The sequence below is a fragment of the Sarcophilus harrisii genome, chromosome 5 (genome assembly GCF_902635505.1).
Source record: "Sarcophilus harrisii chromosome 5, mSarHar1.11, whole genome shotgun sequence".
Lineage (NCBI taxonomy): Eukaryota > Metazoa > Chordata > Mammalia > Dasyuromorphia > Dasyuridae > Sarcophilus > Sarcophilus harrisii.
The window spans coordinates 240,165,258-240,186,393 of record NC_045430.1 but is presented as its reverse complement, the minus strand read 5'-3'; the positions used below and the strand labels follow the sequence as shown (position 1 = coordinate 240,186,393).

At 35.3% G+C, this 21,136-nt stretch overlaps 1 protein-coding gene across 18 annotated transcripts in view; it reads right to left on the bottom strand.

The window, feature by feature from the left end:
* ADAM22 (ADAM metallopeptidase domain 22) overlaps positions 1–21,136 on the bottom strand; it is a 254,828-nt gene that overhangs the window by 80,208 nt on the left and 153,484 nt on the right. For all 18 annotated transcript variants that reach the window (XM_031939952.1, XM_031939953.1, XM_031939954.1 and 15 more), the window contains exons 5-6: positions 7,591–7,673; positions 733–796 (exon numbers count right to left, since the gene is read on the bottom strand). In XM_031939952.1, coding sequence (XP_031795812.1) covers positions 733–796; positions 7,591–7,673 — 147 coding nt within the window. The remainder of the gene's footprint in view (positions 1–732; positions 797–7,590; positions 7,674–21,136) is intronic.

Genomic DNA, 21,136 nt, shown 5'->3' with positions numbered 1-21,136 from the left:
ATTATTCTACTTGACTAAGTCATTTGAACAATACTGTATAATGCAAGGAAACAAGCTTGGCTTTCCATCAGGTCAATGATGCAAACTCAATCTTTATCTAATTATGGATAAGGAGATCTTCTATTACAATGAAGGAAAAGAAAAGGATGCCATAAAAGGCTCAGGCCAATTCTACCCTTAACTTTAATTGGAAATCTTGCTGCTCACCTCTAGACAGAGGGACTTGGAATGCAGAATGTGACATTTTTTGGATGTGGCCAATGTGGAATTTAGTTTTGTTAGACTATACAAATTAGTTAAGAGCATCTTTTGGTTTGTTTCTTTTCCAGTGGAAAAGGGCAGTTGGGGATGGGAGAAAGAGAAAAAAATATTTTTATTAATTAAAAAAATTTAAAAAACTTTAAATATGAGCACAGCTTTGGGGAGGGGAATGATATCTGGGGAAAACAGAGGATGATATATAAAGAAGAGTTCTCAGCAAGTCTCAAAGAGAAAATGTGTCTAGTTTCACAGGAAGTTTTACAGATTAGTGGTTTCAGAAACCCTCCTGGTAATATATTTAATCTCTCAGATCAGATTCCCCCAAATCCTTCCTTTTTTCCACTCTCTAAAGCCCAATACCAGCATTTTATCAGGTCAAGGAGGAAGATGTATAAAGCTGTTGACATCATTTATCCCTTTGACCAATGAAACATTTGCCCTTCTACTTGGACTAATGGAAGCAATACATACCTGAGAAGTGTCATTTTCTTCTGGTTCAATAAGATATGTATGGTTCCCATCATAAAACATTCCACTGTCAAGGACAGGAAAATGATTAGACATAAATATTGATTAATTCTCCAGACCTCCAATCATTTAAGAAATAACCAGCAGCTACACCTGGCTCCTGGACTTCTATATTCATTTGCCTCTACTGACATTAGCAAGTCAGTCTAGAAGTGCTTATTGTGTGTTTTCAAGGCTCAGGATTGTAGGCATTGTACAGCTTGCAAAGAAGATGAACTAAAGAAAATCATGTTTCTGGGAGGAAAGGTGGTGAGAAGCCAGATAGCATTAATGGTAACCTCTTTAAAGTATTTATTGAGTTCTCCCATCTTCGATTTTCTTTTACATAATTGTTTTTGTGGAAGAGAAGATTGTTAATATAATATAATATAATTTTATATTATGTAATAAATTATATATATATATATATATATAAATTGTTAAATAATTTTAAAAGACTTTAAATATGGGGGAGTGGGAAGGGTCAAGGGAGAACAAAGGAGAAATTAGGAAAGAAAAAGAAAGCAACAGGTTGAGATACATACTAAAGAAGGAATCAAACTGTGGGGGGAAATGGAGGGTGGGAAAAGATTAACAGAAGTGGAGGACAGAAGAACTGAGAGAGAGGGCTATGATGATTTTTGCTGAGCATCTGTTATGGTAACACGAAATAGATCTATTGATTTTCTTTTACACTACTGCTCAAAGACTAGTCATTCAGCTGGTTCCCACTAATATGACCCTGTCTCTATTTTGTCAATGAACCCAACAAAGTGATGGATGTCAGGGACATCCAAAATGCTTACTTTTGGGAAATCAATTCAGACCATACCAAAATAACAAATGAAATATCCTTTCCATTTAACCAGAATCAAACAGAGAGATATTCAAAATAGCAGATTTTTTTTCTAAAAAGGCTATATAAGGTATAAATATAATGAAAAGAATAAAACTACTGATTGTGAATTAATATTATCACTCTGAATTATATATATATATATATATATATAATTCAGGCTATTGTCATTATTTTTATTGCAACTGTACAAGGTTCTTAAGTGACTTCTGTCACCAATAATCCAAAGAATAAAAATTAGGGATGGGGACAAAAGTCAGTTAGGAAACTGCACTGATAAATTCCAATTTGTCCCCTCTTATTTCACCAAAAATATTAAGGCTATTTAATGTGAACTTCTATCTTCCCCAATCTTTTAAGAGGACATTATTTCATATTTTCACCTTCTTTTCCAAGAACTCATACTTAATATATGTCTAAAACTGAACCTCTGTCTTTTCTCCAAGATCCTCCCATCCTTTGCTTTCCTGACTTCTGCTGAAGGCAACATTAGTCTTCTTACCTCCCAGATTTGTGACCTCTGTGTTATCACTGATTCCTCCCTCTCTCTCACCTCATATGTCCAATTAGTAGCTAAATCTTGCTGTTCCTAACTCCTACAACATATGTGGTATCTTATCTCTTTACTCACGTCTACCATCTTAGTTCAGCACTTCATTATTTGTCATTTCGATTATTTCAGCAGCCTCCTAACTGGTCTCCCTACCTCAAATCCCTCCCCGTTTTATTTCATTCTCGGCTACCAAAGTGATCATCTTACGCAATCTGACCAAGTCACTAGTCTTCTGAACTACAGTGGCTCCCCAATGTCTTTAAATTGTTTATAACCTTTATAAGGTTAGTTTATTATGATCAGGGCTGTACCACTAGCACTGATCACAGTACATACAACATCATAGGATATTAATAAATTTTTGTGGTCAATTCCAAGATTTAAAGCCATGATAATGTCATTGTACTTTGTAGTTTAATTTTAAGAAAATTAATGATTTGCATATGGCATGTTTATAAAGAAGGAAATGGCAAACAGCTCCAGTACCTTTGCCAAGAAAATCTCAAATGGAGTCATGAAGAGTAGGACATGATTGAAAATAACTGAACTACAATAATACTTATATATTCTATCCAATAATGCTCACTACATATAAAGCACTGTATTTAAGACCTAACATCATGCATTGAGAAGTGAGTATTTCTCACAATATCCCCCAATAATTTTGGATAAATGGGAACATATTATAAGATTGGAATTCTAAGTTAAGAAATGTAGCCAGCCACTGCTCTGATCATCATTTACAAGAATGTCAGTTGGTTATGATGAATTTAAGAATTATATGTGACTAATACCTATAAAGGATATGAATTTTCCATTTTACCTATTGCCTATTTTTTCTACCTACTTGCTCATTCATGTGAGTATCCTAGACATATTTGAAAAAATTGTTGGAGAGAGAGCAGTCAGAATAGGAATGCAAATTCAGGCAAAGTGAGTTTGTAAAGTACTTAATATTAATAAAAATAGTAATAGATAACACTTATACAGCATTTTATACACTTCAAACACTTCAAAATATTATCTCATCTTAAGTGAGATTATCTCATTTAAAAACATCAACTCACATAATAGACCTTGGATGTAGGTGCTATTAGAGGTCTATTTTACAAATAAAGAAACTGAGACTGAGAGCATGCTATTAAGTATCTAAATCAGTATTTGAATTCAGCTCAAGTCCAGCACTCCATCCTCTATACCACCTACAAGTAAGCAATTAAGATTATGACTCTAGAAATATAAATGGGAAGTCTTAAATCAGGTGATGAAAGAAGGAACTTAGGGTCCTAATTGGGCATCAATCTCAGAATTTCATATAAAATGTAGATTGGATTGAACTATGTTCAAGATCCTTTACTTCTCTAATGTTTTCATATACTATGGACCTCAGCCTTCGTAACAATACTGAGCAAATATGATCAACTTATCATATTATATTCATTTAGGAAAGTATATGTATGTTTCAGAATGTTTTAAGTTAGAAACTAAAGCTAATTTTATTAAGTAATGTTGTTCATTAAACAATATATAAGACACTAATATGTAATATATAATGTCAATATATATCACATTATATGTTGTTATATATAATATGATAATATACTAACATATAATAATAAGATATTAAACAATATATAATAATGATATAACAATATATAATAAAGCAATAAATATTGCTTATTAAACAATTAAACAATAAGCAATTGGTTGCTAGCTTGATGCTATTGTACCTTTCTAGGGTGATCTTTTATTACTTTCCTCTCATGCTTCAATCAAATGGGTCATTCCTCTGTCTACTAAATATATATTATCTTCTTACACATTTTTATTTTTGCTCAGCCTAGTTCCTTTGCTAGAAATTCCCTCTTTCTTCTTTTCCTTTTGAATTCTTATTCATTCTTTAAAACCCAGTTTAAACATAAATTCTCCCAGGAAGGGTTCCCGGATCCTCCCTCCTCTGTTGATAATATTAAATGAGATAATATTTGCAAAGTGCTTAGCACAATGCCTGTAACATAGAATATACAGAATAAGTAAATTTATTTTTCCCTTTTCTTTCCCTTCATGTATTATATAACACTTTGCATCTGTATCTCATCCCATTTCTGAGTCGTGGTCTCCTTATTGCCAGGGATTGTGTCCTATTAGCATTTTATATCTTTCCCAATTCCTAGCGTGTTGTTCTGCATACAATTGGCATTTTAAAAATGTTTATAGTACAGTATAGTAACATATATATGGGTGTCCAAAAGAATCTTAAATGCACACAATCTATGATTTCAGTGGTATGAGCTACCAGTGAGGAACTTCTCAAATGTAGATGGACCATTATGTGGTCTACAATTTACAATCTTAGAGAATTGCCTAGAACACTGACAGTGGTGGGTCACTGAAACGTATTAGATGTACAATACACACTAATTTATATTTTAATATATTTAACATCTACTGGTCATCCTGCCATCTAGGGGAGGGGGTGGGGGGGTAAGAGGTGAAAAATTGGAACAAGAGGTTTGGCAGTTGTTAATGCTGTAAAGTTACCCATGCATATATCCTGTAAATAAAAGGCTATTAAATTAAAAAAAAAAAAAAAAAGATGTACAATACGCAGTAGTGAATGACCATTGTAATCAAATGTTCGATAAATCCAGAAATGCAAGCTTTTGGTTTAAGAACTCTCCATTCGACAAAAATTGTTGGGAAAATTGGAGAGCAGTTTGGCAGGAACTAGTTGGACCAACATCTCATACTGTATACAAAAGAAAGGTCAAAACGGATAAATGACTTAGACATAAAGGGTGATTTCATGGGTAAGTTCAGGATGATATTATAGGTAAAATTGGGGAACATATAAAATTTGCTTATCGGGTCTATGATTAAGAGAAAAGTTTATGACCAGGGTGATATAGTCAGCATGTGTCACAGAATAGATTTAAACCCAGGTCTTTTTGACTATGGTAATCTAGTTAACATGCAAGACAAATAGTTTCATGTTATTTGGAAAAAATATACAATTTGTGCATTTAAAAAAACTTGATGGTTATCATCTTTTGAAAATGATTTATTTTATATTTGTTTTAATTTCATTGAGTTTAATATTTAATTTTCTATATGTAATTTTCTATTTATAAAAGTCAACAAATTTAAAAATAAGGTAGCATCTTTATATTTCAATACTAAAATATGAACTTAAATTTTAAAAATACAAAAACAAATAATAAGATAAATCTATTTTCCATTTCTGATGTTCTGATTTTTAATTGTCTTTTTTTTTTTTGGTAAGATAAGACAATCTTTTTAATGTTAAAGATTATAAGGAAATGTTCCCAAAGTTTTCATGCCTATAACTCACAGGGACTCATTCACCCCTATTAGCAGCATTTCCTACTCTAAAATTTCATGATTCTATGAAAATAACTTTTTGAAATCTGAGATGAAAGCAGTCATTTTAATAAATTACCACCAGGGGGTAGTAAATGAATATATGAGTTGCTTCCTTCCTGGTGTTCTACTGACAACCTGTTCTAAAAGCTGGTGTATCATTGCACCACCCATATCTGGGGCATTACAGAACAATCTTTTATCTCTGGAATATGTGTCCCTGCAATTTCTATGTGAAAAAGCACCCAAACCTTAAGATTTCCCACATTATTTTCTGTACCTTGTGACTAGAATAACAAAATTATCTTTATTTCATTCTGTTCTTGGTTACTTACGAGAGTTGGACCAGCATAATCTCTCTGCCAGAGACAGCATGTACCATAATTTAGTGCTTAATAATTTCTCACAAAAAGCATTTTCTCTAGAATTTCTTGATCTGACTGACAGTCTAGAAGATGCCACAAATTGCGACAGGGTATGAGTGAAACAATTTTATTCCAAATTCCTATCTAATAAAATCCAAGCCAAAGTATTTCTAACAGTACATTGCTATGAGCATACAACTAAGCTGCAAATTATGAAAAGATGTCTGTGTCTAGAAAAGTTTTCATTTTATTTTTGGCATAATTCTGTGATTCTACAGATGAAACTCAAAACAAATGCAGATTCTTTGCTTGGAGGTCTTAAATAGCTGACTACAAAGAGATTAAATGACATATGCAAGGTCATACAGCTATTATAGATCAGAGATGGAATCTAGGTTTTCCTGATTCCAGACTATTTTATTATGGCTCTCCATAGCATCTCCCTCTGCAGCCACTTGTTCATAGAACTTTAGTTTTTGAGCTGAAAAACTTCCAATAACAAATTGGTACCAACTCTGGTTTATATTTTACTCAGTAGTATTGGGTCTCAAAGGGATCTCAGAAATCATTTAGTTTAATCTTATTAAGATAAGGAAATTGAGGACAAGAAAGATCAAGTTAGTGCTTGAGTTGGAGCTCTAAAGTTCAGTTGACTTTTTTCCAGAAAGAATTTTCTTGCCACGATGGTTATAAGCTAAGTAGGCCACTGGGAAAAGGCATATACCACACTGTATAAAGATTTAGGGTAACAACCACCATGAATCTAGTATGGGCTAGGATTAGTCTGCCTAGAAGCATAGGTTTCAAATACACGAACTTCTATCTGTCATCTACTTCCAAAGACAAGATCATTGAATTATACATCAATGAATAACTGCTAGATGTTTTAGAGGGACCTAATAAAATGGATAGAGTTTTGAAGTTAGTTCTAGTCCCATTTCTGACTGGCTGTGTGGCTGAAAAGAAAATGTTGGGGAATTTAAGATATTCAATCTTGTGAATGGAAAGATTGAAGAATATATATATGTTTCAGCATCACATGGTACCTTTACAAAAACAGACCATGTGTTAGAATATAGAGGTATTATAAGTAAGTATCTATATTGAAGATTTAACTAAATGCCTCATTTACAGATTAAAATGCAATAAAATAATAAATATAAGATATTTGTTATTAATAATGATATATAATAATAATTTATATAAATAAAAGTTAATACAAATAACAAAATCTAAATAGAAACTAATAACGATATACTGAATAAGTAAGTTAAAAAACAAATCATAAAAACACTAGGTATATGGAAAGATATGATAAAGATAATGATAAATAATGATAATGATAATGAGATAATGATGGAGACAACATATCAGAGTTTCTATGTCAAAACTAAAATAGTCCTCAAAAGAAAAACTATATTCCTATAATATAAACTCCTTGAGGGTAGGACTTGCTGTGTTTTTACTTCTACATCCCAGCATCCAGCTCAAAAGCTGTATTTTGCTGAATTGATTTTTAAGAAAAGGAAGACTTGATTCATCCCAGATCTGCAATTAGACCTTATCCTGCTACAGTTTACAATGGGCCAGAAATAACCATAATATCACAGACAGAACATTAAAAAATGCTGAATAAAAAGCATAATTTGGTGATTTATGTAACTTACTGGAGTCCATGGCATGTTGAAAGGGCAACAAATGAATCAGGATATCCTCTAATGTGGCCATGGTAGTAACAATGTTCTCCTCCCTGCAAGTGGAAATAGAGAAGATAAAAATTTGGCCATCATAGGAGGAAAAGTAGCATAATTTCACATAGGTTCTTCCCAGAATATCATTTCCATTCTCATAGATCTAAAACCACAATTACTTGGAAGGAAGGGAAGGAGGGAGGGATGAAGCGAGGAAAGGAGGGAAGGAGGAAGAAAGGGAAGGAGAGAGAAAGGGAATGAGGGAGAGAGGGAAGAAGGGAGGGAGAAAGGAAAGAAGGGAAGGAGGGAGGGAAGAAGAAAGGAAAGAAAGAAGGGAGGGAAGGAAGAAAGAGAGAGGGAAGAAGGGAGAGGAGAGAAGGAAGGAGGGAGGGAAAGAGGGAAGAAGGGAGAGATAAGAGAATGAGGGGAGAGGGAAGGAAGGAAGGAGGGAGGAAGGAAGAAGAAGAAAGTATATTAGTCTCATACAGACATTAAAAATAGCATAACTGACAAATTCTCAAAGTAAGCCAAAACCAAAAGGCAGGTCAGTGTGCAATCAAATCAAAGGACTGCGAAATATAAGCTGACTTAGCTGTCTTATCATCTAAGTGATGCTGGCAAAAGAGAGACATGGAAAGAAACCCAAGCAGTTTTTGAATAGGGAAAGATGATCTCATTTACTTATTTCCCCACCAGTTAGGGACTCCTCATGAATGAATGAGCAAGGCAGAGCAGTGAATTTACCTTATCTTCCTGAGTGAAAGTGATTGTGAATCAGGATTTTCACATAAATTAAGCAAAAACAGAAATTAAAAAAACAATGTGTTTGTTCCCCCTTTGTAGAGCCTAAAAATGGTCTGATAAGGCTAATTCCTTTCAGCAGAGTAAACAATTGCCAACAAGTCATGATTTCAGATCTAAGGGATCCAAAAAGTGCCCTTTACTCAAAATCTCCCCTTTCTTCCCTCCCCAGTCCTTTCTTCCTGTTATGGCATAGTCTAAAACCCCATTGTCTCAGAAGGAGTATGACAAAGTTCATAGATCCTAGTGTCAAAGATAGGAGGACCCAAGTTCAAGTTCTGACACCGATATATCCTAGTTCTGTGACTCTTCACAAGTTACTTAATTTCTTGGTATTCCACACAACTAGAGTTTGCTGTAAATTGTGGAGACAGTAGCCATCTGATTTGGTGGAGAAATTTCCTCCTGGAAGCTCCCTATACCACATGAAATCATAGGACCTGTTTCCATCTCATGGTTCCTATCTTTACTTTCCCAGTCTCTCTGCTTCCTCTCCATCAGCCTTCTCACCCTCAGAGATGTTTTTCATGTGGCCTTTCTTCAGATGGGTGAGTACCTACCCTCCATTTCCTGAGATGGTTCACTTCCATGATCACTTCAATCCTGCCTCTATTCAGGCTTCAGGATTTTTTCATCTCTTCCTCCCCTGCTCCCTCCTTGACCTCCCTCTTTGCAGTTCCCTCTTATGTATCAACTAGTCAGTCAATATAGCACCTACTGTATACCAGACAATATAATAAGGTTGTCTTTCCTATTTCAATGCAGTGTTCTTAAGGGTAGAGATTGTCTTTATTTGCTTGTAATTATATCATCAGCATTTACCATGTACCCAATAAATGCTTATTATTTCTATTTATTTATCATCTTGTCTGTTTATATCTGTCTATCTTTCTATCTTTATCTACCTATCTCAAAAACATTTTATTTTCTAAATTTATGTATAGACAGTTTTCAACATCTATTTCTGTAAGAGTATGTTCTAAATTTGTCTCCTCTCATCTCTCCTCCCCAAGACAGCAAGCAATCCAATATAGGTTAAATATGTGAAGTCCTTTTAAAATTATTTCCATATTCACTTTTGTACAAAAAATCATATAAATGGGGGGGGGGGGGAGAAAGATGAGAAAGAAAAAAACAAACAAAAAGTGAAAATACTATTCTTTGATCCACATTCAATCTCCATCTCTCTCTGGATGAGGATGGCATTTTCCATCCCAAGTCTATTGGAATTGTCTTGAATCACTGCATTGTTAAGAAGAGAGGCATCTGATTTTTAAATATTCCTGCAAGATAGCAAACTAAAAGAGATTTTATGTATATGTATATATGTACACACACACACACACATATATGAATCAATTTAATGCGATCCTTTTTTATCTAAGGGCACATTAAGGGAATGGCAGTTTTTACTAAGGGCAAGGGCAAGGCAGTGAGGAAAGAAATAGGTGGGGAAGGAAAAATAAGTAATTTTGAAGGATAAGACACCACGTAAAAATAGCAGGTGTGGAAAAAGATATCATCATGGGGAACCCCGAGTAGCTGAGGGAAGCAGGCAGATACTGAGTGCTTCAAGGGAATAAAGAGATAGAGGTACAGAAAGAAAAGATGCAGAAGATACTTTCTATTTAAAGTGCTATTTGGGAATGATCTACTCTTTGTGAGCTCAATCTTTTCAGAGTTTGAGAAGGAAGATTAAATAAAAAAAAATAATCCTGGTCTAATTTGGAGACAAAGATACCAATAAGAGTTCCAGCAGGTTATTTAAAGCAAGACTAAGTTCTTTATAAGATTATCTTTGTTTCTGTATTTTTGAGGCAGGTCTCCTTGGTGAACATTGAACTAATTTGATAGTGGTGGCAGGAGGAAAAGCCATGAGAAGATGAATATGAGAGGTCTTGCAAAGGGGATATAAGAGATCAGAGACAAGGAAATCATAGAGAGCATGTACTTTTGAACATTGTAGATTGAATTAGTGGAGGTTCTAGGGATATGAAAAGGAAGAGCAGATTTAAGAAGAAAGATAATAAACTCAGTTTTAGATATATTGCATTTGGAGTAATAGCAGGATATTCAGGTAGACCTCTACCTGTCATAGGCCAGGCCTTCTTAAACTTTTTTCACTTCCAATCTCTTTTCATTCAAGAAATTTTTACATGACTCTAGGTATAAAAGCATATAAAATAGATAAACAACTCAAACATTTACTAATAAGAAATCATAAAAAATTTTATTTTAAAACAAATTTTTTGTATACATATAATTTTACCATTTATTAAAGATGAAAGCAAATTTCATACCCATGAAATGGATGTGCTTGTTTGTTTTAATATAAAGAATTTAATTTTGACAGAATATTTGATACTGCAGGATGCAGAGCATTCAGAAACTTTTTTATTATTGTCTTTTTTGGTGACCCTTTCATTCATTTATATGAGCCTATATGGAGTCACAACCCACAGTTTAAAAAGCTTTGTTATGGGCTACTGGTGGTTTGGATCTGAAATAAGGAACAGAAGTTACAGCTAGGTAAGTAGATTAGAGTCACTTTAACTCAGAGAGTAGTGGAAAACATGAGAATGAGTGGAATTAAGCTCAACAAGCACTAATTAAATACCTGTTATCTGCCAAGCACTGACTTAGACACTAGAAGACACACAAAAAAATAGATCCTGCCTTCATGAAGTTTACATTCTATAGAATGCCCAGGAAGAGAGCTTATTGGAAGAAAAGAAGATCAAAGATAGTATCTTTGGAAGATGCTCAATTTTGAAGAATCAGATAAAGACTTAGATGATAGTGAACAACACAGAAAGGTAGCAGTTAGAAAAGGAAAGAGAACCAGGTCAATGTATTAGAAGTCAAGGAATTCAATGGCAGGGAGTAATCTGCAGTGTTAAATGCTAGGGAAAGTCTAGGGAAGATTTTTTAGGTTTAAGGAGACCTAAGCATATTCAAGAAGGAAAGATGCTAGGGGCAAGAAAAAGAATGAAGAGTAATCAAAGAAAGGGAATGAGAAGGAGAACAAGGACCTGAAAGGTATAGAAAGAAAGGGATTCATGGCACAAGCAGAAAAATTAGCCTTAGTGAGTTGCAGAAATAGCTTGTTTTGTGACCAAAGGGAAACCATGAGCACATTAATATGGATGAGTTTTTCAGCTCACTTAGCAAAGGAAAAGTTTCTTTGGAAATGGGATGCAATAATTTAAAGGAAAACCTTTTGCTTGAGATGTTGTGGTGGGTGGTCAGGCCAGCCAGGGTTCAGCATGTGGTACAGTGGAAAGACAGAGACACAGAGAAAGAAGTCAAGGAGGTTTTGCTGTTCAATCATTTCAGTTCTTTGTGACTTCATTTGGGGGTTTCTTAGCAAAGATACTGGAGTGGTTTGCCATTTCCTTCTTTAAACCATTTTACAGATGAGGAAACTGAGGGAAACAGGTTTAGGTGATTTGTTCAGGGTCATGAAGTTAGTAAGTGTCTGAGGCTGAATTTGAACTCAGGATGTGATTTTTCCTAGCTTCAGGTCTGGCACTCTATCCATTTTGTCATCTAATGGCCCAGGCAAGGAGGACATCCCAGTTTAACTTTTTCCATTTTACAATAGTGATGTCTTCATCTGACAAAGAACCAACACCAGCTTTTGGTATTATTTATCATTTTTATTTTTAAAATTTATCCTAATTTATTAATACCACAATATTGTATTATTTGTGTTGTCCTGTGATTTAATTCTATCATCTGCTTACCTCAGCAGTAAGTCAAACTTCTACTTCCTTTCTGTTACTATAACATTTTATACAGGTAAAACTCAATCACATTTTCCTTTTACTTTTTTATGGTCTTATAAGAAGGGTGTGATAAACTTTTACTTTGTAATGTCACCACTCTCCTCCAAGCAAAGGCAACACATTGTGATTTAGATAAATTTAATAAAAAATAAATAGCTATTCTTTACTTACTCGATATGGTTTTAAAACATTAACCCCAAAGGCACATAGTAGTATAAAGCAGATGAATACTTTGGAAGTATACTTTAAAGAAAAAATCTCACATGGGAAAAAGGAGAGGGAGAAGGAGGAACGAGAAGATGGGAGGGAAAAAAACCCTTTTCTTAATTTGCGCTTCTGCAAAACAGGAGCTATTCCAAAGAGAACATATGGTCAGGGCACAATTGGCAATGAAGATCAACATTGCAAATGTAGTTCAGAGCTCAATATGGCTAAATTGTCAAGATTATCAAATGTTTTCATTACGCTCCCTAAGAACTCAAATAGCAGAATACAGCCCCTGTTAAAACCTGATCAATTTAGATTCTACCAATTCAGAGGTCAGATAATCCATAGATGAGAGATCTATGTCTAAATCCCCTTTTGGTTTTCACTGGTCTATCACTATAGTTCTTTTCAATAAAAAGGTATAAATAAATTCTCCTGTGATCTCTTTGGTTCTTGTTCACAAGGAAGGGAACAAAGTTTAAAATTCAATTTAGCAAACATTTGCTAAGTGCCTATCACTTAATGTTGTGCCTGTAACACCATTTCCCCCCATTAGACCTATGGTTTTCATTATGCATTAAAACACTTCTTCTGAGGGCCCTGACCTGAGTGAAGAAGCCCCAACCAAAGATCTGAATGGTTTTTGGAAGCATGTCTAGTGCTCTCCAGATGGTGATGAGTTTGTGTTACCCTGGATACTCTTTATAATAGCCTTTATAGCATAAATTGGTTCCATCTCCAAGGATTGGGCAAAAATCAGATTGATTTTTAGGGGTCAAGTTTTAACAAAATTGCCCCGAAAAACTTCCTATTTGTTTATTATTTGTGTGGTTATGAGATTTAATGCTGTCACCATCTTATCTCATCAAGAAGCTAGATTTTTATTTCCTTTGTGTTACTATAACATGTTATACAGGTAAAAACTCAATCACATTTTCCTTTTGAATTTCTTTATGGTCCTATAAGGAGGGTGTGATAAACTCTAAGGGTGAGAATGAGTTCATATTAATAGTGCATGCTAAGGACAACAAAAAAGGATTTATGTTCTTCCAATTTCACCCTAAAATAATCATCATCATCAATTTCTAAGAAACCCCAGTCTTCTCTAAGGCCATAACCCATCCTTTAGCTCAATCTGGCTAGGTCCCATGACCTAAATTGGACCCATGACATAGAAAGGATATGGGATAAACTCTTCACAGGTAGAATAAAAATTTCTATTTGAAAATATTCTATAAAAAAAGAAAAAGGGAAAGGGTTTGTCTTCTAATAATAAGTTGACATAATATGAAATAATCACAAACAGAATTATTTAAAAAAAAGAAAAGAAAAATACATATTTATGTGTATGTATTTAAACAGTTCTTATATAAGTTTTAGCAAGATAATTACATGCAAATAAATGCAAAGATATAGAAAATATAGATAACTAGTTAAAAATAAAAATTCAACATGACTTCGAAGGAATTTTGAAATATAACTAAGGACCCTTTGTCCTTAATACAAATCTTTTTTTTCCTAAAAAAAGACCTTGAAGATAGTGAGGTAAGAAGTAAATTGCCAGGGCTTTCACAAAGCCACCTCCAAACAACCATAATATAGCACTCCAAGGAATGAGTAAGCTTTGGTCTTATCAGAATTGGCTCTAAGAGGGAATCAACATACACATTCGATTTCTCACACAGGAAAGTAGGAGGGGAAGTAGATAAAAGAAAGGTAGAAAGAAGGTAGAAAGGAGGGCAGATTGGAGAAGAAGCTAACTAGAAGCAAAAAGAACCAGAGGGCAAAATAAGCATTTGAAAAAATCCATTGATCACCTCAACCTGTAGTTAATATTCCAGTCACCTCTGACCAACTAGCAGGCTTAGGTCTTTATGCAGACACTTTAGCACAGATTAATTACCCTGTAGTAGCAGATGAGCAAATTGCTGCTGCTGGTATCAAAGCATGGGGCTCCCTCCCAGGAAGGCAAGATAGAGGGGAAGCCTTCACAAAAATAGCGCAAGATACAAATGAACCCTTTGCTGATTTTTGGGATGTCTGCAGACAGCTGTCATACAAACTATTGGTGAAAGTGCAGCAACAGGAATAATGATCAAACATCTTGATAGAGAAAATGTTAATGAGGTTTGTAGAAGAATTATAATGGGACTACACAAGGATGCTCTTTTAGAGGAGATCATTAAATGCTGTGCCATAGTGGGCACAAATACCTTTTATACCCAGGCTATGATGCAGACTTTTCAAGATCAGAATATGGGAAGACAGGTCCTTTTTCCAAAGAGACTTGTCAATGCTTTCAATGTGGTAAAATAGGGCATCTGAAAGCTCAATGTTGCCATAGAAGACAGGGTGGGAGAACAAGACCCAAAACCCAATGTCCAAAATGCAAACTGAGGCTTCCACTGGGCATCAGAATGTAGATTGATTCAGGGAAATGGGATGGGGGGCCCACTCCTAGGGCCCCAGGCAAAAAACACTTGGGGCATGATGGCAGCTGATGCTACATCCAGAGAGTCTGTAGCAGTTCAGTACTCAGACCTTACCAATTAGCCAAAAAGCAATCTGATGGGAGAAAGGGATTACAATTGGGGAGAATAGAGTTGTATGCAGCTGGGACTACTGATGTATCCCCTGGAGAGGTGAAATCTGTCCCTGTCCAGCCTATAGATCCTTTACCTCCAGGCACAGTAGGCTTGATCATTTCACCTCCTGAGAGTACATACAAAACAGTGTTTATCCATACACTGATGTGGGAAACTGGGGAATGTGTAGATAATATCCCAGTCACCAATACAGGCAGACAATGTGTGACTTATCACCCAGGAGAAGTAGTAGTATCAGGGTTACTGATACAGACTCCTAACAGGCAATCTGGTGATAACTGCCCAGATTTTGACTCCAAGCAACAAATTCCAGGAATATTCCAAACAGCTGCTGTGATACCTGACCGACCTATGCTCACTATCTATGTAAATGGCATATCATTGGAAGGATTGGTCAGACACAGGTGCAGATCGTACAGTTATTAGAGGTGCCAACTGGCCCAGTCTTTGGCCAAAGATAAAGGCAAACACCTACAAGTCTGGTGTAGGAAGATCAATAGCAGCTGAAGTTAGTGCTACCCCTTTGAGATGGACATTTGAAAGTGAATCAGGGGCTTTTACTCTTTTTGTGGTTGAAAAAATCCCCATCAATCTATGGAGAAGAGAGACATTTGTAAAATGTGATTACAGGAATCAGGATTACAAATGAGTACTTTGGCTTTTTAGGCAGGGCTGCTGTTGAAGGCCTGTCAACACTCTCACCTGTTCCATTCAATGGAAAACTGATATACCAGTGTGGGTAGAACAGTAGCCCTTAATTAGTGATAGAATTCAGGCCTTATTAGATATAATATAGGAGCAAGTTGACCAAGGACACTTACAACCTTCTCTAAGTCCCTTAACTGGTTCCAAAAGAAAAATGCCCTTTTAAAAAAAATTACAAATTTGACATCAAACACAATTGTTTGCCATAAAGCACAGAAAAAATGAGAAATGGTATTGTATTTGAAAGCATACATCTCTATTACATACCTATAACTTATTTTAAAAGTATATAACAGATCTAAACTGGTAATTACAGATTTTCCTGCTATGTCTTCCCTTTATACTTTCTTCACTTCCTTCAATCTATTTACTCTCTTCTTTTCAATACATTTTTAGATCCACTTTGGCCTGTAGGCCTTTAACTTCCTGACTGAAATACTTGTGAAGATAAACAAATTTCAGAGAAGAATACTGAGCTTTTTAGGGATCTGAAAGATCAGAAATTAAGTTTCTGATATTATCTTCAAGACTACCAGACAATACTTTGGTGTTTTTTTGGTGTTTTATGAAAGGCTTTTTTATTTGTTGGTTTATTTTTTTTTTCAAATTTAGCTTGTCCTGGAAAGCCTCGTTCCTAGAGGGAGTCACAAATAATTTTTCTTTCTCGAAGTTTCCAAAATTATATAAACAGTTCACTTTGTTTTCATTCAAGCCTGAAAAGAGTTCCAGATATGAAATTGAAAAAACACCAAGGAGTTAGCAAAAAGGAAAAAAAAAAAAGAAATTTAAAAACCATAAGAAATCAATGAAAATACTTAAGACAGTCCATAAATTCCATACAAAATGTATAGAATCCCTGCTGGAAGATGGAGCAAGACAGGATTAATCCTTATTTTCTGAGTACAGTGGATACCTAACACCTCATTCTGTGTTCCCAATACTAAGGCAATGAAAAGATGCATCACATTTTCAATCACTTGACAAACATTTTTGAGAACCTTTATTAAGGAAAGCAATGTGTAAGAGGCTATTGGAGAAATGATTGAACAACAACAGCCACAGTCAAGTTTCTTCATTTCTCTGGGCTCATTGATATGAAGGGATTAGACTAGATACCTGCTAAGGTCTCTTTCAGCTCTGAAACTAAGATCCTGGTCACCCCAACTCTCATTTGAAAGATAAGGAAATTGGGCCTTAGAAAGCTTGAGTGGCTTTCTCAAGTTTATACAGATAGTATCAAAGATAGAACTCGAACCCAGTCCCTTTGACCCAGAGTCAATATTCTTTCCACCACAGTAGCTTTGGAATCATCAGTTAAAGGAGTTCAAGTTTGAGATCTTTACGATAAGGCTTCATGCCTAAACTATTAAATGATAATATACAGGTATTATACTGAAACATTCTTTCCCCATTTCCTGTGCCAAGGAAACTAAATAAAGTAACATTTTATAGTTGCAAGTGCCTATCTCATAGTTGTAAGTACCTTATAAACAAGGCTGTTTATAGGATACTTTTGTATTTATGTATTCTTGGACAGGAACTAAAACCCAATCAAGGTTAGGGCACTTACCACCTGTCTGACACTCAGCAAGACACTTACTTTGCTGGGTTTCAAGTTTCCTATAAGAAAACTGAAGAGGGGCACCTAGATGGTACAGTGGATAGAGCACCGACCCTGAAGTCAGGAGGACCTGAGTTCAAATTCAGACTCAGACACTTAATACTTCCTAGCTGTGTGACTTTGGGCAAGTCACTTAATTCCAAAAAGAAAAAAGAAAACTGAAGAGATTGGGACAGATGACTTCTAAAGTCCTTTCTTTAACTCTCAATCTATCATCTGATAAAGACAGAATCAACTTCTGCAAATTCTGGTACATTGCAAATGAATCTTAGAATGTATTTTCCATCTCGCTGGGCAGGGACACAGTCTATTTCCAAGTTCTGTGTTTTCTAATAATTCTTGAAAATGAAAAATTCTCTAATTCCTCTGATCTCTACTTAAATTGCTATTCAAAGTTTCTGCAATGTGCCAGCAGCTTATAATGGTGACGGGCAATATATTGGTATATAACCATCTGCTAGATCTTATGTATTCAACACTTCCTTCCGACAAATATGTGTGTACGTATGTGTGTTTATATATACATATATATACATACACATACACACGCAGTTTAAAATCTCAGAAAAAGCAGTTCCAGTCACTGCAACAAAGTAATAGAGTCTTGAATCAAGAAAAAATAGTTCTTATTGGGGGTAGGAAAGAAAGGGACCCATCAGAACATGGTGTGAGGTAAATTCATTCCGACAAGGAAAGAGAAAAAGACAAATGACAATTAGAATCCAATTGACCTCACATTTTCTATTTTCTCTTGTCCTGCCCAAGGCTAAGATGAAGCATGGGGCTCGTGACGGCCACAGCTGGCTCAGTTCCCTGACACTGCTTGAAGCCTTCTTCTTTGGGAGAGACAAGGGAATGGCAGGGCAGAAGAGTCATGTGGAGAAGCTAAATCAGTGAGTTTTGGCAGCAGAATGACCAGAAGCAAAGAGCAGGTCAAAAGCCAGAATGTGGGTAGAAATCAGGATTTCTGACACCAAGGAAGCTTACGCCCTTTTATACATCTAAAATCCAGTGCTGTTGACCTCCTTGTTTCTCGTAGCATTAGACACACATCTTCTGACTGAGCATTTTCCCTGCTATTTCTTATACCTGGAGCTCCCCCCTTCCTTCTCCCTGCTAGCATTCCTGTTTCCTTCAAGTTTCCCATCTTCTGCAAGGAATCTTCCCTAGTCCTCCTTCTTCTTAGTACCTTCTCTCTGCTATTACCTTTAAATTATCCCCTATTTATGTTGCTTTCACATAGTTATTTGCATATTGATTCCCCATTAGACTGGAAGTTTCTTGAGAACAGGGGCTGTTTTTTGCCTTTTTTGTTTATCCCTACTCTTTATAGGCACAAGGTAGCCACTCAATAAATTGCCAACTGATTGACTGACTGGCTGACCAAGGATCAAGTTGCACAGATTCAATCCTGAGGTAGACAACAGAGGGTCAAATTTAGTATGGTCAGTCCTCCATCTTCCTCTGTATTTATGTGAAGACATGTATCTCCTATCCCTGCTGCCTTTATATTCTCACAGAAATTATCATCTCCAGGTGGTTAGGTAATAATTAACAAAAATGGTCAACTAGTAATACATCTCTGTGAAGTCCTACTGGAAGAAAGATCAAAGTTTTACTTCACAGACCATCACCATAACACCTCTGAAGTTATAAAAAGCATGCTGTTTGAAGTTGGTTAGGATTTTAATCAATAACCACTGATGAAAAGATGAGTTTCCCAGTATTTCTTATTTCCATTGGGTAATATCTACCATTGAAAATGAAGTAGATCTACTCACACATCCTCATTCTTTAAGAGTTCTTGCTCTCAAGCATTTTGAAAAGTCTTGGAGATTGAATGTATTTTCAAAAAGCATCAACCCTCCACCAAAGTGGGATCAAAACTCTAGCATAGCCAACAATTCTACATTTTCTTCATCAATGTTCACTCTCATCTTTTTATAGGTGGTAAAGAGATTTTCACAAACAGCCCATGTGACTACATGGTCAAGAGCCTTCTCTGGGGTAACCTGCCTTCATTTGGCTAAGAATTAATGATCCAAGGTCTTCTATAGCTTCATTTACAAACAAAATTTATGTATTTTGATGTTAAGTCAAACAAATCCACTAAGACTTAAAACCATGTATTATCGTCTTAAGACATTTGTTTCAGCTGCCAGTCACAAAAGACACATTAATTCCAATTGATGGTAGCAGCAGACAGTTAATGCCACTTACATATTTTTAGGCTCCCACAAAGTGTTACCTAACAACAAATGCATGAAACTACAACGTAAGAAGGTGTTTTTATAGTTCCCTGAAATGAAGATGGCCACTAGGGTAAAAGAATCAATATTGACCACATCCAAGGGCTTTAATGACAAATTCATGATATTATAGCTCCTTCCAGGAAACCACTGCTTTCTTATATTTTTTTTCAAAGGCTTTGACATTTAAAATATTCTTGAATATATAATATCTTTAACAGGATAAGCTGTGACATAGAAAATAGAGCACTGATTATGGATTCAGTGAATCTGAACTAAAATATTGACTACTTATTACATCTGTGACCTTAGACATGTCAACCATTCAGCACCTCAGTTTCCTTCCGTGTAAAACGAATAGTTGATTCTAAGACTTCTTTCAAGTCTAAATCTCTGGTATTATTTAAGGTTAAACCTGCATTTGAAGACTATTATCTATTATGAGAATAAACACTAGAGATTAAGAGTTAGTTGTCCAGAAAATATATTCTGATAAACTCTATGAGGAACATGGACATTCATATTTTGTTTGTTCTGAAAAATAGGTTTGGGAGTAAGTTGTAGAAAAGGGCCTAATTTCAAGGTAGAGATTTAGATGCAATGTAGTATCATGGCTAAAGTACAGATGTGGAATCTGAAAGACCTAGTTTTTGAATATTGCCTTTGACAGTTTGACAGGCCTTTGACATACCTATGACCATATAATTGTATGAACATATATACACACATAGTTATAATAGTTTTCTCATCTTTAAAGTAGGGATCATAAACACCTAGAAAATCTAATCTTGCAGGAGGATTGTTATTGGACTCAAATGAAATAATGAGCCTAACGTCCTTTCCTGGAAATATCATATAAATTTCAATTATTAACTGCTTTCTCCCTTTTAAAGGAAAGTCCTAATATCATGGTTTGGAAGGGGCAAGCGAATTGGGAGGGCTTTTCCTCCTTCCAAAAGGTTTCTCTTACAAGTAATAATCTCCAGTGTTAACTATTCATCTCCCTTCTACACCTATCATATTATTATAGAAGTGAAGAAAGATGAAGCAATGTAAAAGGTTCTCAAGTCTCCATCTGTTCAAAGCTGATGAATAGAAATACGCCCCAAAGAGAATCAACTGGAAATGCCCTCTCCCTACTGCTGCCACATTCTACCACCAAATACTGGAACCTCAAAAAACCAAGCCAGCATTCAACAAGTTCTTTCCCTTCTATCAAACTAACCAAGGGCTAAAAAGCCAGAGATAGAAATATTTTTGAATTATTAGAATGAAAACTTCTTGAAGGAAAAGGATGTCTCTTTATAGTTTCATCCCCAGCACTAATCCAGTGCCTGGCATATAGTTAAGAGTTTAATAAATGCTTGTCATTCATTCATTAAGGTAGAAGTTGCACATGATCAAGATATGGAAACCATTTCTATCAATGTATTCAATGAAGTTCAGGAAGCTTTGGGCCAGAATGGGATAGAAATAAAGCTTTCCAATCTTGACCATAAGGTTCCATAGCTGGACTTGCTGAAAGATTATTTCAGGGACAGAAAC